The sequence below is a fragment of the Aristolochia californica genome, unplaced genomic scaffold (assembly GCF_029961685.1).
Source record: "Aristolochia californica isolate CCGP_79_NKW_82.1479 unplaced genomic scaffold, dmAriCali1.0.hap1 SCAF_6, whole genome shotgun sequence".
Taxonomy (NCBI): domain Eukaryota; kingdom Viridiplantae; phylum Streptophyta; class Magnoliopsida; order Piperales; family Aristolochiaceae; genus Aristolochia; species Aristolochia californica.
The window spans coordinates 44,746,150-44,763,267 of NW_027182257.1; the positions used below are offsets into that span (position 1 = coordinate 44,746,150).

At 38.6% G+C, this 17,118-nt stretch overlaps 2 protein-coding genes across 4 annotated transcripts; both read left to right on the forward strand.

The window, feature by feature from the left end:
- The first annotated feature begins 271 nt into the window (after window positions 1-271).
- Window positions 272-4,640, forward strand: LOC137934731 (binding partner of ACD11 1-like). Its single transcript, XM_068779235.1, has 8 exons — window positions 272-360; window positions 540-643; window positions 800-875; window positions 1,821-1,886; window positions 1,993-2,058; window positions 2,210-2,544; window positions 3,419-3,542; window positions 4,220-4,640. Exons 1-8 carry the CDS (start codon window positions 355-357, stop codon window positions 4,241-4,243), a joined length of 801 nt encoding a protein of 266 aa, XP_068635336.1. The 5' UTR covers window positions 272-354; the 3' UTR covers window positions 4,244-4,640.
- Window positions 4,641-5,383: 743 nt separating this feature from the next.
- LOC137934702 (uncharacterized) lies at window positions 5,384-16,223 on the forward strand. Of its 3 annotated transcripts, XM_068779202.1 has the most exons (12): window positions 5,384-5,523; window positions 6,985-7,161; window positions 7,421-7,644; window positions 8,612-8,789; window positions 8,881-9,109; window positions 9,237-9,376; window positions 9,563-9,852; window positions 10,724-10,936; window positions 12,420-12,899; window positions 13,447-14,100; window positions 14,686-15,225; window positions 15,823-16,223. In XM_068779202.1, exons 3-12 carry the CDS (start codon window positions 7,462-7,464, stop codon window positions 16,051-16,053), a joined length of 3,138 nt encoding a protein of 1,045 aa, XP_068635303.1. In that variant the 5' UTR covers window positions 5,384-5,523; window positions 6,985-7,161; window positions 7,421-7,461; the 3' UTR covers window positions 16,054-16,223. The 3 variants fall into 3 exon arrangements, with proteins under 3 accessions (XP_068635303.1, XP_068635301.1, XP_068635302.1); XM_068779200.1 differs by having other exon boundaries at window positions 6,985-7,644; XM_068779201.1 differs by lacking the exons at window positions 5,384-5,523; window positions 6,985-7,161 and adding an exon at window positions 7,243-7,267 and having other exon boundaries at window positions 7,361-7,644.
- The last annotated feature ends 895 nt before the right edge of the window (window positions 16,224-17,118 follow it).

The window sequence follows — 17,118 nt, forward strand, 5'->3', positions numbered from 1 at the left end:
ATGTCGCAGTGGGCGCCACCTGTGCCTCTCAAGGATCACTCGAATGTCGGCGTTCATAACGACGCTTGCGGAAGCGCCAGGTCACACTCGCCTGCCGCAAGTCAAGAATCAAATTCTTTACCGGTTTTTCCATTTCAAAATAATCCATTATAGTTTCCAGAATTACTAACGTGCCTGTTCGTTTTGTCGGGGTATTTTGGAAATTTCTTTTGAAAAGGAGGACCATTTGGCGAAGCTTGAGTCTGTAAGCCGTCAAAACTCCTCTCCGCTTACAGGAGAGAGAGCTTCGTGAATTATTGAGTCAGAAAGAGGGAAAATATTTTGTAAGGTAAAGTTCTCCCCCGAGCAGCTCAAATGCAGGTAAGATACTGGACCGTGAAGAATCTTCTTGTTTTTTCCTTTCTTGTTCCAATTTTCTCTGCGGTTTTTTCTCACTCTCAGTGCTGCGTCAGTCCACATTGATCTTCTTCGTTTTTTTTTCTTTTTTTGTTTGGGTAAATTTGAACTGGTTGTGTGGATTCTGTGTTTGTTTTCCTCAGACAAGAACGGTTGAAGTAGGGCATATTTCGGATCTTGCAACCCAGAGGGAGATTCAGGAATTCTTCTCCTTCTCCGGGGATATCGAACATATCGAGATCCAACGGTTGGTTGTGTGTGTGTGTGTGTGTATTTTGTTTTTTTTTTTTTTTTTTTGGGTAATATGTTTTGCTGGTTGCTTTGGGGGTGAGAGGGTTACTTTCTGTTACGGCTGTCTTTGATGGTTTTTGAGTTAGGATTTGTTGATCTTTGGAATTGGCAGTGGCTCGAGGGAAGCGAGGACAGCTTTCGTTACTTTTAAGGAACCTAAAGCGCTCGAAATTGCGTTACTTTTATCGGTAAGTTGTTTCTTAGTTTTCTGTTTTTCATAGGGTGACTTTTTCTGAACTTGAGAGGAATTCTGTCAATTTGTGTTTAAAACTTATTTATGAGAAACATAGTGAGTTAAAGTTTGTTGGCTTATTTTGCTTTATTTCTTTAGGAAGGGAGGATTCTCTTTTTTGCATGTCGCTGGTAATAATTCCGTGTCTTCTCCCTGAGTTTCATTTTCCTGCAATTTGTTTCATATTCTTGCTGCACGCAATTGAGAGCAGCATTGAAGTTCCATGCTGATGAAACATACACAGGAATTGGCTTATAGCCATTACACTACACATATATATCCATACCCAGCTCAGCATGACCACCTAATTGACTTTTTTATGAATCTTATTTGCTTGTAAACTCTTCTCTTCCTTTTACTTATCATTATCTCGACCCCTGCATGAATATAAATGGATGTGATCGCCAGCCCGAATCATTATGTATATTCTTGCTGCACACAATTGAGAGCAGCATTGAAGTTCCATGCTGATGATAACATAACGATCATGCCCTTTAAAATTCAATGTAGGGTCAGAGTGTAGATTAAAGAAGGAGCTCAATAAGGAAAACTCAGATAGATTTGAATTCTTTCCCAAGTCTTTTGTTAGATAACCAGCGATCAACATGCATACTCTGCAAGATTGAGTTGAATATTAACCAAATCAAATGGTTGCGAGAAACTACCTCCAGGTTAAAGGAGATTTTTTTTTCAAGGACCCATATTGACCATGACTATGAGAGATAGAGGGCCCATAATTTTTAGTATCTTTTGGTTTTCATCCCTCATTAGTCAAATTCCTCTGATACGTTGTGTTTTCCATGATTTTTAATTTTTATTTTTAGATCAGTATACAGTTCTTGAACGCTCATCAGCGATCCACAATAATATTTACTTTGTGGGGCTGTCCCCTTTTCTACAGGGAGCAACCATAGTGGACCAGGTCGTGACTATAACTCCTGCTGAGAACTATGAACCAATCATTGAGGTGGGTTGATTCAATCCAGAAGAAAATACCACATTCAACTTATATATCAAGTATCCTATTGATGTTGAATGCTTTCTGTTGCAACTTTCTGTTGCAATTCATGCAGGAAAGAAGTATACTGGACAATCCTGTGACTGTAATTCCCGTTGCAAACAGGCCACCGAATGTTGAGGTGTCACTAAACTTCAGTGTAGCTCTCCTGTATAATTTTTGTGCTCTTCCTGATTAAGTTGTGAAAGCCTGAAATAGCTTCTGTTTATTTCTTTCTACAATTTTGAACTTTTGTTTTTGGAAAGAACCTTATTGTCCTCCTCTATTTTCAGCCTAAAAGTACCTCTCCTAGGCAGGAATATGTAACAAAAGCTCAAGAAGTTGTGACCAACATGCTGGCAAAAGGCTCAGCTTTTGGGCAAGATGCCGTAAACAAGGCAAAGGCATTTGATGAAAAGCATCAGTTGACGGCTAATGCATCTGCTAAGGTCATCTCGCTTGACAGAAGAGTTGGACTTACTGAAAAATTAACAGTTGGGATCTCCGTTGTTAATGAGAAAGTGAAGTCCATGGATCAAAAACTGCATGTGTCAGATAAGACTATGGCAGTGTTAACTGTGGCAGAACAGAAGTTGAATAACACGGGTTCTGCTGTTAAGACAAATAGGTATGTGTTCAAAGAAAATTATAGTAGAAAGAAAAGCCAATTTGGGAAGCTGAGATTGCACAAATCCTGTATTTGTAGTGTGTTGGCTGTTCTTCTTGTGGTAACCTACCAATATATCTTGCACTTGAAATGTAACACTATCTGGAAGGTGAATTGCTCTTGGTAGTTGTACATGGTGCAGCTTGTATTTGAGTACCCATCTTTTGGTAGACTTGGTTACTTCTTTCAATGATTGGGTCTATAGGAAATATTAACCTACTATGGCCACCTTTGCAGCTTTCAAGATTTTTAATTTGCCTATCTATTTCCACCTTCAAGCTGGTTATTGTATCTCTAACTAGGGGATGGCTTTAAAAACTGATGAATGTTGATTCTTTTCTAATATTTCTTTAGTTATTATTTTTTTCTGTCTATCAAGTTGATATCTAATGTACTTAGAATTTATGTAATGTTCTTTTAGATTAGTTTTACCTACAAAGGCTGTGTTTGTGCTTGATAGTGTTTGTTTTTTCTTGAAAACGATAGTATTTTTCATTTTTGTTCACATTATGAAACATTTGGTGTCTGAATATCTGAATTTTGATGTGAAATTAATGTAAGTAGGCAAGTTTGTCACGGATAGAATTAGTCCTTCATTAAAGTCAGTATTTAACTAATCTAAAAGGTTCTTTTAATTCTTGAAATGGAGTAGAACTCAGTTGTGTAAAATTTCTCCCTTATACCTGTATTAAGGAAGAAATTAAATCTTTTTTTACTCAAGAAATTGTAAAAAAACTTTTAAGAAATTGAAACTTTGTAGACAAAAACTATATCTTAGTAAATACAAAACAATTTCTTTTCTAAGGTTCTTCCTGGTTCATATGGCTGTCTACAGGTATGTTACTGCTGGAACTACTTGGCTCAATGGTGCTTTCAGCAAGGTGGCAAAGGTTGGGCAAGTTGCAGGTGAAAAAACAAGAGAAAAGTTCCAGTTGGCAGTCTCTAACTTGACTGCAAAGGTATTAAAAGGCCAGCTGTATAAAATGATAGAGTAGTGCTTTTGCTTAATATGTCACTTTTTTTTAATATTTGTTAACTTGCCTTTGCACAACCTATTGGTACCAAAAATCCCTACTGGCCCAAAATGATGTTCTCATATTTTAAAAAAAGTGAAGAAAATAGGAATAAAAAATCCAAACAATGTCTTCTTTCTTGAGATTCTATATTGTACCTAAGGTTTTTGTCTTAGAGTTTTCTTATCAATTCTTTAGTGATCTCTGCTGTCTCCCCATCCTGCTCAATCTTCAACCATTGACTTTCTTATGCACTTATGTAAAGTTCATTTTATTGTCCAAAGTTTGCTCATCTTCGTTCTCAGAAGTATTCTCTTGTGTTTGCTAGCCCCACTTGAATTATCACGCTTTCACTTGAGTGTTATTTTCTGTTTGCTATAAAAACATTCACACCCAAAAGGAAAAAGACATAACATATTCAAGGACTTAAAAGTCTAGCCCAACTTGAATTATCTCGCTTTCACTTGAGTGTTGTTTTCTGTTTGCTATAAAAACATCCACACCCAAAAGGAAAACGACATAACATATTCAAGGATTTAAAAGTCTTGGTGCTGAGTATATTTGAAAATGCACTTACAGGATTGTCCTTTTGTTTGATCCTTTCTGTTTTTCTTGTTCTTCAGGACATACCAACTGAGGCATACTGATCTGTGTTTGTTCTAAATCATAAGCATCTGCTCGAATTTCAGCATAAACCAGTCCTGTCCATGTTTGAATGCTGTGTGTATCCAGGGCAGCCCACTTCAAGATATTATGAACTCATGGTGATTATTGAAGTTGCAAGGAATCTGAAAGGTTGGGTTGGAGTTGCATCCTGAATCTTGATAGACGAGTTATTCTTTGTCATTGCTTATTGCATTGTGGTTTGCTACATGTCCCATTAATTTGTTTTCCCACCCCATTTCTCCTTTTTCTCTTCTCATTTTTCATCTGTGGAGTGCACAATCATAAGTATGAATGCCCTGTATTTTTGTAATGTAACAGTGACTTCATCTCCTTTTGAAGACGTTGTTGAATAGTGAGATAGTGTTACTGATTTGCCAATTCAATGGATTCATTCTCAAATATAGTTTTCTTGCGTTCAAATTCAATACCTTCAGCTTCACCCTTTCAGCCGGTCTTCAATCTCAAATACAAGCAAGAAGAAAACAAAGAAACTTCTTTTAAACGCAGCCATCAGCATGCACTAGTAAATAGAAACAGGAACAAGACAAGGGTGGTGCTTTATTAGTTTTCTGTTTCTTCTTCTACTTTTTGATGATAAAAGAAAGATGGGTACTGGATTTCAGTTTGAATTTGTAAAGTAGCTAACGAAGAGAAGTGGAGTTGTATTTATTGGGTGAGAAAAAATATTTAATTTGGATGATTTATGAGGACAGGTGAAGAGAGGGATTTTGGAATATCATAAGGGTGTTTTGGAAATTTTAAGGTGATACTCCCCAAGAACGATGGCACGCACAAGGGGGGGATTTTGGGAAGATTGAAAGGGTGTTTGTGGAATTTAAATAGTGACTGCAAAATTTACAGTTGACCGCACCGAGGACCTGTTCTTAAATGTCTAAGAGAGACAACGGAGCGAGTCATGGTCTAGATTCACTCGTGACAAATTGGACCTCCTTTTGACGTCGAATGACATCTGTATCCCGTGTGTCGCGGCCTTATTAGAGCCTTAAGAATAAGCGATACGCCCACCACACTAACGATCCCGGGCTGCCCTTGGGCTTCAAGCTAAAATTTACTTCCCAAAGTGCCCCTCACAGTGTCAAAAGAGAGGAAGGAGTGGGGGAGAGTTCTCGGAGAAAATGTTCTGTCTACGACATTGGTATATTCCTTGGTCCTATGCTCTCCACAATAACTGTAATAAGACCGATTGATCATTTCTCCGTTTCCATCGACTGCTTCCTCTTTCTTTCTCTACAAATCTCTGGTGAGTTTCTTCTTGAAGTTGTTCGGTACTGTTTCTTTCCCGTTCTGAAATTGCTCTCTTTTGCTTCGAAAGGTATGCGATTTTTTTGTGTGATTTCCTGTTTTTCTTGAGTTGCTTTTGATTGGAACTGGTTGTAATTGACTGTTGGGGAAGTGAAATTAGATCAGCTCTTGCTGTTATTTCATTTTTTCCATTTTGAGTAGTTGGGTTGTTGGATCAAAATCCCCTTTTTTTAAGATTTGTGATTTTTTTTATCATTTTTATTGGCATAATTGGATTCAATGAAGCTTTTTTTTTTTTTTTTTTAGTTTTTTATTGTTTTCGGCATCAGACTTCTGATTTCAAGGCGGTGCTATGATTCCTTCCGGAAGTCATGAACTTTGCGGCTGAATTTTGTGGTTGCATGTCATTTAATGTGAGAAATGTGATGTAATTATTTAAGTTGGTCGGGCAGATATTCCTGTTTTTCCGTTTACAATTCTCGAGTGGCGATTTGATGGGCTGAGGGGAAAATGGTAGGAAATTCGAAGCATTAATAGCTTGCTGGTGGTGCTCTTTCTATAACGATACTGCATTGAAGTATAATGAGCGTTTTAAGGTGTCTCTCTGTTACTTGTGCCATTTTGAAGTGTATCAAAATGGCAATGGTGCTCTTTCTGTTACAAGTAGCTCACTTGGATGCGTGAAAATGTTGGTATTAGTTCTATCACCCTTGGATTTGGTTGGGATCTGAAAAGAAACAGGTGAATTTTGTTATGGCGAGAAGGAAAAATTTATAGACACAGCTAGGATTTTTTAATTTTTGTTGTATTTTAATCTCAAGATTCTAAGCAGTCCCAAAAACATAAATGGTTCTTTGTGATCTAATTTCCAAAATTTCTGTACAGTTCTTTGAGTTGTCTGAACTTCATGTATTTGAAAGCTTTTCAGCGTGATCACCCAAGCACAAGTATACGGTTCTTGCAGTGGGTATTCAAAGAGATCTTGCCAGCTGCTTCACAGCTATCTGAAAAAGCTTGATGCAAGTTTAGTAAACTTAGGGACTGTTTAGGTATATTTGGTAGCTCTGTAGTTTCTTATTTAGTAGAATTTTCATCTTCAAGGACAGGTAGGTAACTCTAGGGAAAACCTGCTTTCACTTTTGTTTTTCTGTTGCTAATTTCTTTCCATCTGGCTTCTTCTGTTTGTTGTTATGGTTTAGTAGTTTACATGCTGCTCTGTACTGTTTTCCAACAGTATCCCTGTTATAAAAAGTTGTTTCTTTGACAAGTTTTTATTGGACTACTACATCTTTAATATTATCTCATTTAGTCATGTCAAAATTTATGTTGTTTACCTTAAGCAGTAGACTTCGTCTGATCCAAATAATATCAGTTGTGTGTGTGTCTGTTACTCTTTCAAATTGTACATTTCAATGTGATTTTACTAAAAATAAAGATGTACTGACAGAAAATGTTACAGGGGCTGCATGTCTTTAATGGATGGAAATCCTTGTTGAGTTCACTTGTAAATTCTTTTCGTGAACTACATTGGATGATCTATATTGGAGACTGGGACTGACAACTACAGATGATATATTGTTGAAGATGATATTTTCAAAACACCACCGATGAGGATGATGACTCTTACTTAGTACTTGTTAAGTTTTTGGCTTTTCTGTTAAATTTGCTTCATAATTTGAGCTCCAATTATAAGTTGGTACAATGTTATGGTTGCAATTATGGAGGCAGCTAACTTTCAAGAGGTGGAGCAACTATCTTATTTTCTTTTGAATGTGGCCAGCAGTTGATGGCCTTTAGGTGACCTGACTCTTGAAATCTCATTGTAAAACTTATAGTTAAGCGTTTTTCAATGGAGGGTTTGACATCTCCATCAGTCCCATTTAAGCAAACTCCAGGGCGTAAATCTTCATCATATGGAGCCCAAAAGGATTTATGGATGATTGCACGGGAGGCTTCCTTATCTGAACTGGATGCTGCTCTGTTACAACTGAAGAAGAATGGTGGAATTATTGATGCAAGGAACAGTTTTGGGCTCACGCCTCTTCACATTGCTACATGGAGAAATCATGTGCCTATTGTGAGACGATTGATAGCTGGTGGTGCTGATCCTGATGCCAGGGTATGTTAATTAAATGGATTCTGATAGACATCATTTATTTCTTTAATCATAGATTTTTTATTTATTGTTCTCATCGCTGGTTTTGATGAACTCAGCAAAGCCTATTAACAATTATTCACTGGTTTGTTTTGACTTTCACAATTTTAAAGGAGGCATATTTTTAACCTTTTTTTCCATAAAATGAGTGTTTTTGTTCTTTTTAGCATATTAAGGGCATGGTGGCTGCTTTTTTTAAAGCAATAAAAAGACATTCACCTTTTTCAAAACAAAAATGGATGAACTGCAGCATATATATATTGCAGATTCTGCACAGTTGATGACTTCAGCATTTCCTAGAAATGCCTGTAAATCATGACTCATTTATATGTACATTGAAGACGTGTGCCTATTCATAATTAAGCAACCAGATAAATGCAAAACAGATTTTATCTCTGGGAGGTTTATTACAGACATTTTAAAGGTGTAAATTGTTCTATTGGTTGTATTTCAGAAACATGTAGGAGATCTTGTTCTCTGTTGCTTCTACATCATCATTCATGATCAGAGTGCAAAGGGAACTTTGTGAACTGAAAGATTTTGCAGTGGATTCTTTGGTATGTTTTGGAGGTGCTGCCCCACCCCCCGACTGCAACTGTTTGAACATTAACATGTTCTTCCTTTTCAATTTTGGTGTCACAAGGACACAGGAAAAACTGTGGCAAGGCGCAACCTAAAATCTGTTGGTTCATGTCCAACATTCTGATCCTTAAAAGATATAAGGGATGAAAAGGAAGGACCCTGGTATCACTTGTGCAAATTTTCAGCCTTGTGGTGTATTTTAAACATTATATTTCTCATATTCAAATCAAAGAGGACAAGTAACAGTAATCCTTGCGATCCATAGATACTGGTTTCACTGTTTCCACTGAAGCATTTTTGTTCTATTCCAAAGAAAGAAAGGGGAAAAGTTATGTTGCTTTTCTTACAGGATGGAGAGTCAGGATGGACTAGCTTACACAGGGCCCTTCATTTCGGGCATCTTGCAGTGGCGAGTGTTCTACTTCAATCTGGTGCTTCTCTCACTTTGGAGGATTCCAAATGTCGCACTCCTATTGACCTTCTTTCTGGCCCTGTGTTACAAATTGTAGCAGAAGGACATGATTCAGGTACACATGGTCATCCTGCTATTGCTAATAATTTGCCACATTTGTTTTGCATATGCATAGTTTGGTTGACATTTCTGTTGGTCATCCTTAGTTGCCACGGAAGTGTTTAGTTGGGGAAGTGGCACAAACTACCAACTTGGAACTGGAAATGCTCACATACAAAAGCTGCCTGGCAAAGTGGATGCACTTCATGGGTCTTCTACTAAAATTGTTGCTGCTGCAAAGTTTCACAGTGTGGCTGTTGGGTCTAGAGGGGAACTGTACACTTGGGGTTTTGGGCGAGGGGGTCGCCTTGGTCACCCTGATTTTGATATCCACAGGTACTATCCTCTTTTCTTGTTTGATTATTTAATGTACCCTTCTTGCCTGTCCTCACAAGCAGGCCTTAGGTTGGCCTGCTAACTTCTGGAGCCACTTGTACCCTCATCAACTTTTGATTGTTTCCAGCGGCCAAGCTGCTGTTATCACGCCTCGCCAGGTAACTTTGGGTTTAGGATCTCGCAGAGTTAAGGCTATAGCAGCAGCAAAGCACCATACTGTCATTGCAACTGAAGGTGGAGAAGTCTTCACCTGGGGATCAAATAGAGGTAATCATTAAGTGGTTTATATAGTTTAGATTTTGCATTTCTAAGTTATTTAGTGTGTGTTTCTGATTCACTTGAGCTAACGATATTTCTTTACACAATGATTTCCAGAAAGATGTTTATGAAGAATCACTTAGACAAATATAGATAGCTGAGTCACTTGATAGAGTTTCTGGAAATTGTTTGCAGAGGGTCAGCTTGGTTATACATCTGTGGACACACAAGCAACCCCAAGACGAGTTGGTTCCTTTAGGACAAAAGTAATTGCTGTTGCTGCTGCAAACAAACACAGTGCTGCGATATCTGAATGTGGGGAAGTTTTTACATGGGGCTGCAATAAAGCCGGTCAGCTTGGTTATGGGACCTCAAATTCAGCTTCAAACTTTACACCGAGGGTGGTTGAATATTTGAAAGGGAAGATTTTCACAAAAGTCTCAGCTGCAAAGTATCATACAATTGTTCTCGGAGCTGATGGAGAGGTACTCTTGCCTGGAAAGCATTTGGTATTTTATGTTGTTTAGTTGTTTGTGGTGTAACTTGAGTACTTATTGGTGAAGTTTGATTCCTCCATGTAAAGCCTACTTTATAGATGTGTCATTAAAACAATACTAGTTTTAATAGGGAAATTGAATAGTTGGGATAATGTGGCTACGGCAAGTGCAGGAGTTTGCTTTGTTATGTTTTTTTACTCATTGTCAGCATCTTAAAAACTGGATTAGGCAAACTTAATTGGCTGACACGTCTTCTTTTGACAGGCTGGTTTAAGGTAGTTCTTGAATTGGTTAATTTTTGTCTATTTTTTGGGCGAATCCAGCCTTTCTTTTTCAATAAATGATGATTATGTTTAGAAAGAATGGGTTAGAAAATGGTAGCAGCCCCCTCCTATTGAAGGAATCTAGGAGGGGATTAAAGAAACATTCTAGTGGTCATATACATCTCACTGGAGTGTGTAAGCCATCTATTCTAGCCTGCAGGTGGTCTCGCCTTCGTGCAGGATAAAAAGTTTATTTGTCTTTTGCATTCATGCGGCTCATATCTTCTTTTGAAGTCTACCATGGTTGTCCATACTCTAATGCCCCAAATTGGATTGTTGGAGGAACCACTGATTTGGTCTTTCTTTGATTTCTCATTGGGGAGATAAGAATACGAAGCATCACATGAAAAGAAAAAAGTAGAAGAGAGCTCCTAAGCCAGGCCCACTTGACTGGATTGATACACTTTTGAGAGCATGATTGTGACTCCAAACTCTGACCAATGTTTGGCATGGTTATCACTTATTTGGATCAGTCTATTGATGCCACTATGGTTGCACCGATTTGGGTTAACAAAATATCCAACTCATTTTTTCAGGTATTTACTTGGGGCCATCGGCTTGTTACCCCCAGACGGGTAGTGATTGCCAGAAATATAAAGAAGGGTGGTTCCACTCCATTAAAATTTCATCGTATGGAACGGCTTCATGTGGTCTCAATAGCAGCAGGAATGATCCACAGCACAGTTGTCACGGATGATGGTTCCTTATTTTATTGGGTCTCCTCTGATCCAGATCTAAAATGCCAACAGGTTTTTTAAATTTTTGATTTTTTTTAATTATAATGTTATAAGATTTTATTGATAAACTGCACAGTAGTGAAAAAATACTGACAAATCCTGCAGTATAGGAGTCTTAAAGTAGAAAAGAAGAAGAGAGAAGAGAGGAGAGGAGAGAAAAGAGAGAAAGGTGCGAGAGCTGCAGCACCTCTTTAGGGGTCAGAAATCGACCTCTTCTTTATATTAAATCACTTGAGTGAAAAATATATGTTGTGTCTAAAATGCTCTCTAGGACTTTCTATGCTGAAAACTAATTAAGCCAGCAGAATAACAGAATTAAAAAAGGTCCAATAACACTGTTTCACGTACTGAGACCCATAGACCCCAGAGGGGACAAAACGTGGGCACGGGTTGGGTCAGGGACGGGTTTCCCAAAACCTGAACCTGATCCTTGTCCCCGAAAAAATCAGAACGGGGTTGGGAAACGAACCCCGACTCCGCCCCATTCTCCTAATATTGCACCTCGTCCCCGCCCGTTCCCCTAATATTCCACCCCGTCCCCACCCTCATCCCCGACCCAGCCCATAAATAAGGGCCCATAAAAAATTGTTGACCTGAGAAAATTATAAAAAATTATAAATAAGGGCTTCGATTTTTTTCCTTAAATGCCCTAAATTGAACTTTTTTATTCTTTGTATGGAGGGAAAACGTTTGAGTCTTTATTTTTAAATAAGAGGGTATAAACGTCCACGTGAAAGTATTTTGAAATAAAAATTTCCCTTAAATACCCTGACTAAAGTCAAACAATTACGTGTTTTTGTTTATTAAACTAAATGTCATTTTAATGTGAGAGGGGGGCGTTATAGGCATACATCCCCGTGGGTCGGGTTTGGGGAAACCATCCCAGACCGGAAACCTGCTGGGGTTTTATTTTCATCCCCATCCCCGCCCCGTGATGTGGAAATATAACCCCGTTCCCACGTATTTCAGATCAGGTCTGGTCGGGTTCCCCACCAAACCCGATCCCATGTTCACCCTTAGAGGGTACACATATACTTATGGAAAGACCAAAATACCCCTGAACTTTAACAAATACAATCAGCTGATGAAGAGCTAAAGCTCAAGATGACCTTGCTATTGTTAGAATACTTGTCAATTTGCTCAGGAACATGCTTTTATTGGTAATAGAAGTTGCAGGTTGCTTTACATCGTGATCACACCACATCACTTTTGAGTGACTCATCACCACCCATCTATTGATGAGGACACTTGCTGTCAAGATAAACAAAAGCAGACTTAGTTACAAGACTCAAAACGTTTTTGGAACAGATGGTTTGACAATGACCTCTATGTATAAAAATATATTTTGTCATGTATTCTGAACCATGTTAGTTTCAAATATTGATTCCCTCATGCCTTGCCGTCTTGATTGTCTAAATTAATTTGAGATTTTAAATATAATTTTGTTCTCCTAGCAACTCATATTTTGTTCCTTTGTTGGTTGTATTTTTCTTAGCTGTATTCTATGTGCGGGAGGAATCTGGTTAATATTTCTGCGGGTAAACACTGGACCGCAGTTGTCTCTTCAACAGGTGATGTTTATATGTGGGATGGGAAAAAATATGAGGAAAACCCTGTTCCATCTCGTCTACATGGTGTTAAGCGAGCAACTTCAGTGTCAGTTGGAGAGACTCATCTCTTGGTTGTTTCCACTCTTTACCATCCTACTTATCCCTCAAAACAGGTTCAAAGCTCTCATAAACCCAGTTTTAAGGATGTGGATGGATTGGAAGAGTTGGATGGCGATTTTATGTTTGATGATCATCAAGAAATACATGCAGCTCAAAAGGATGATTTTACCGAGATTCCTGTCCCTAGTTTGAAAAGTCTTTGCGAGAAAGTTGCAGCAGATTTTCTTGTTGAACCTAGAAATTCTATTCAGCTGCTTGAGATTGCAGATTCCCTTGATTCGGATGCTCTGAGAAGACACTGTCAGGTACTCTAGATTGCAATAAAATGCTTGAAGGTTTTGTTTCAGCCAAAAGTTGTCTTAACTGTTAACTTTGAGGCAATTTTTGCCTGTGACATGTATTTTGTTGTTTCGAAAATGATTTGAAATTCTCTTCTTTTTTTTTGTTTCTAAGTTGTTGTTGTTCAGTTTTTTTTCTGGAGCACTCACATGGTATATTTTGGACAATGTCTGACACTTTATTGTCCAAAAAATCAGTGTGCCATTTAATATGATTTTTATCGTAATCGCAATTCTGTATGAAAAACAAAGGTTGAAATATCTGGTTTATTAGAACAAAGAAATGCAAATATGACTTCCATTGTGCTTTTTTATCTTTTGAATGGCAATAAATATTATTGAAAAGAGGAAAATTTACATCCGGTTCCTGGGTTCAAATTAAGTATCCAATGGAACTCAAATCTGGCTATATGCTTAAAATTTCAATCACGGCATTTTCCAGTAAAGAAGAAGAATCTAATCATTTCAGTGGATTAATTATTTATTGTGAGGCTAATGATGTAGTCATATGCAGGAAATTGCTGTGCGCAACCTTGACTATATATTTGCTGTAGCTGCCCCGTCTGTTGCCAGTGCTTCCCCAGAAATTCTGGCAAAGCTAGAAGAATCTTTAGATGCCAAATCATCTGAGTCATGGAGTCATCGTCGACTTCCCACACCCACAGCAACTTTTCCTGCTATAATTGATAGTGAAGAGGATGATACTGCTGGTGTGGTTGTTAGGATTCGTAATGATAGCAAGAAAATCTTCTTGAGAAATTATGGAGAGCTGAAAATTGAAGGTGTCATGCAATCTGGAAGTGCTTCTGATCAGGCTGCTGTAAAACAAGTAAGAGCTCTTCGAAAAAAATTGCAGCAGATAGAAATGCTTGAGGCTAAGCAGGTTGGTGGCCATGCTCTTGATGATCAGCAGAAAGCAAAAGTCCAAACCAGGGAACTACTCGAACGCGCTCTTGCTGAGCTTGGCTGTCCTGTGGACAGACAGGTCATAGACGATGGAAAAGGAAACCATAAGAAAGTGGAAGTATCAAGGAAGCAGAGAAGAAAGAGCAAGCAGAGGATACAACAAGTTGATGAGCTGTTCCTGTGTTCTGAACTTAGTACACAACCAAACTTAATAAAGGGATTCCCAGATATTGACACCTGCTGTCTAGTTCCCAAACAAAAGGTCTGGTTTGCAGTTTGTGTTGCTGTTAGATAATTATTTGTCGGCATGCCAGGTCAATAGCACTTATCATGATCTCAGAAATTTCTTGGGTTTTTTTTTTTTTTTTGAAATGTTAATGGTCTTATTTCATTACTAAGAAGAATGCATTGCCAATTCAAGTATAAGGAGGCTGGGCCCAAAATACTAAGAAATGGACATTCCAACAGCGATTAGCTGACAGGAAACTCCAGCTCTAACTGGAATCAAGTAGACTATTAATTGAACAAGGCACATACTTCCAATTCGTCTTCCAAGAGGATGAAACGAGAAATTTTGTCAAACATATAAGCAAATCTTTAGGGGGGGAAGCCCTTTTACTTGCCTAGCTGATCACATTAGCTGAATCCCCTTGAAAGATAAAAGGGGCCAGACTATGTGTCTTTTTGGGTTACTACTTGCAAAAGCAGTAGGCAAAGTGTTGCATTTTATTTTCTCTTTTTTATTGCAGTTTAGCTCCATTACATAATGGACCTTGTTCTCTTCCATGGTTGCACCGAAACTGCAGAAACGTCATTTCTTCGTTTGTTGCACTATCTATTTTTGCAGGAAGGTGGAGATGCCAAGGATAGCGATTGCAATCAGACTTTTAATGAAGAATGCTCTACAGAAAGTCCAAAAGACATTCCTGTACAGCAGAACAATAGAAAGTTCCAACTGACCCCAACTAAGAAGAAGAACAAGAACAGGAAAGGTGGCTTATCCGTGTTTTTGACTGGTGCTCTTGATGATAGTCCGAAAGATGTCGCCCCACCCCCAACACCCAGGATTGATGGCCCTGTGTGGGGTGGAGCAAAGATTTCAAAAGGACCAACTTCTCTTCGTGATATACAGAATGAGCAGAGCAAAACAAGGGATAGTAAGCCAAATTTGACTAGGGATCGGGTGGAGGAGTTAGCTGAAAGTGGGAGCTACAGTCAAATTAGATTAGCTTCCTTTCTTAAAGGCCCAGTATCGAGTCCAATAGCTGTGGTTAAAGCCAAAGTTGCTCCTGTGTCTGAAGGAGAGAAGAGCACTCCACCCTGGGCTGCCTCAGGCACTTCGCCTGTTTTGTCTCGCCCATCTTTGAGAAACATTCAGATGCAACAGGTACGGTAATTACATATTATGTTACAGTATTTGAATTTGATCTCATGTTCTTGTCAGTTATGGATGAGGCATTTCCTTGATGACCCCTTTGGTGGCAATGCCCGTTCCTGTATTTTGAGTTTTCTTAAAAATATACGTAATTTTTAGATATTTTTTTGTAATTTTTTTTATTTTAAAGAAAATTTGTTGATACAATAACCGGAGTTTGATCTGATCCTCTTAATTGGGTTTGACCATTGGCAAGTAGGAGGACAACTGTCATCTAATAACCTACTCTCATACTGTTATAAGGTCAAGTCAAGTGGTAAGGTGTGTCCACAGGGTTCTATGCTTCATTTTCCCTTTTTCTCAAGCAATAAATGATTTTGGTCTGGTAAAACACTTGTTTGATTGGTCAAGTTGTTGCACAATAGACCCATTCCTTTTTTCCTGAAAAGGTTTGAAAATAAAAATGAGATTCTGCACACGTTCATTCAGTCAGCATGTAACATCAATTATGAATTACATACAACTTGACCAGTGGTTGTTGTTGTATTTGGCTACCTCTTAATATGTCTCTCGTTAGATCTTATTTAGTTATTTATCGTTTCTGTGCAGGGAAAACACCAGCATAACACTTCTGACAGCCCCAAAACAAGAACTACTACAGGTTTCTCTGTTTCTGCTTCCCAGGGATCCCCATCAGAACCTACTGGAGTGAACCGCTGGTTCAAGCCAGATACTGATTCACCAACATCCTCAATCCGCTCAATTCAGATGGAAGAGAGAGCAATGAAAGATCTCAATCGTTTTTACAGTAGTGTCAAGCTGGTTAAATCCCAGCCTTAGCTGTCCTGACCTTCATGTTGGAGAAAATAGCATTTTCTTTAATTTTTTTTTTTTTGTAAATTTGGCTGTACAGATCATCTAAATTTCTTTGAATATTTTTTAATACCTTCATTTCTTCTTCATCTTCTAGTCCCTTTCTGCATCGACTCTTTAGCAGGACTGCATGTACTTTTGTTTATAAAATAATAATTCTAGCTGAATGATCGTAAGAACCAAAACCCTTCCACATACTTTGCTCATAGTTCTTTTCTCCCTTTAATGGAGTTACTCATTTATTCATAGTTCTTCTCTCCCTAATAAGGCTTTTTAATCGACTCTCAAAATCATGCTGACAACATCAGGATGACCTAAGAAGAGAGGAGCTCCTCATGTGCTTCTCATGCCAACTTTCTTTCTTTTTTCTTTGAACCCCAAAAAGCTGAATCCCTGTAAAGCCACCGACATCTGAACCCAAAAGGCAATGGACCAGACCAAGACCCCCCTTTCTGGTCTACCATGTTCAACGGGGACCCACGCATCATCATGCCTGTCTTTGCCACCTGTGTTATATAGCACTGGCTGCACTGACCTGGACCCCACGCACTACAGCTCCTTTGATACGTGTCAGTTGCATCTGGTGGGCCCACTCGACAAAAAATCTCTCCTCCATGAAAAAAAAAAAGTGGGATTTGTAATTTGTACAGTGAGGGGCACCATAGCATGGAAAAGATAAGAGAGGAGGTCGAGAAGAAGAAAAAGAACAGATAACAATGGAATGATGGGTCAAAAAGGAAGGAAAGATGGAGGAAGTCTGTGTAATTATTGGGTCATCGATTTTTTCTTGCCATGGAAAAGCCTGTTGGGTCCATCACTTCCCATCAGATTAGATCGAGATCGAAGAGAGAGAGAGAGAGAGAGAGAGAGAGAGAGAGAGAGCGAGAGTGGGAATCGTTTTTGGTTGTGATGTGAAAACCCCATGAAATGGAAAAGAACGATGCAGCAAACTCGGACGATCATTCTTGTAGGTGATGTGAGTGCAGAGTGTTGGAGTCATCAAAAGGGAAAAGGGAAGCACTGAGGAGCTAC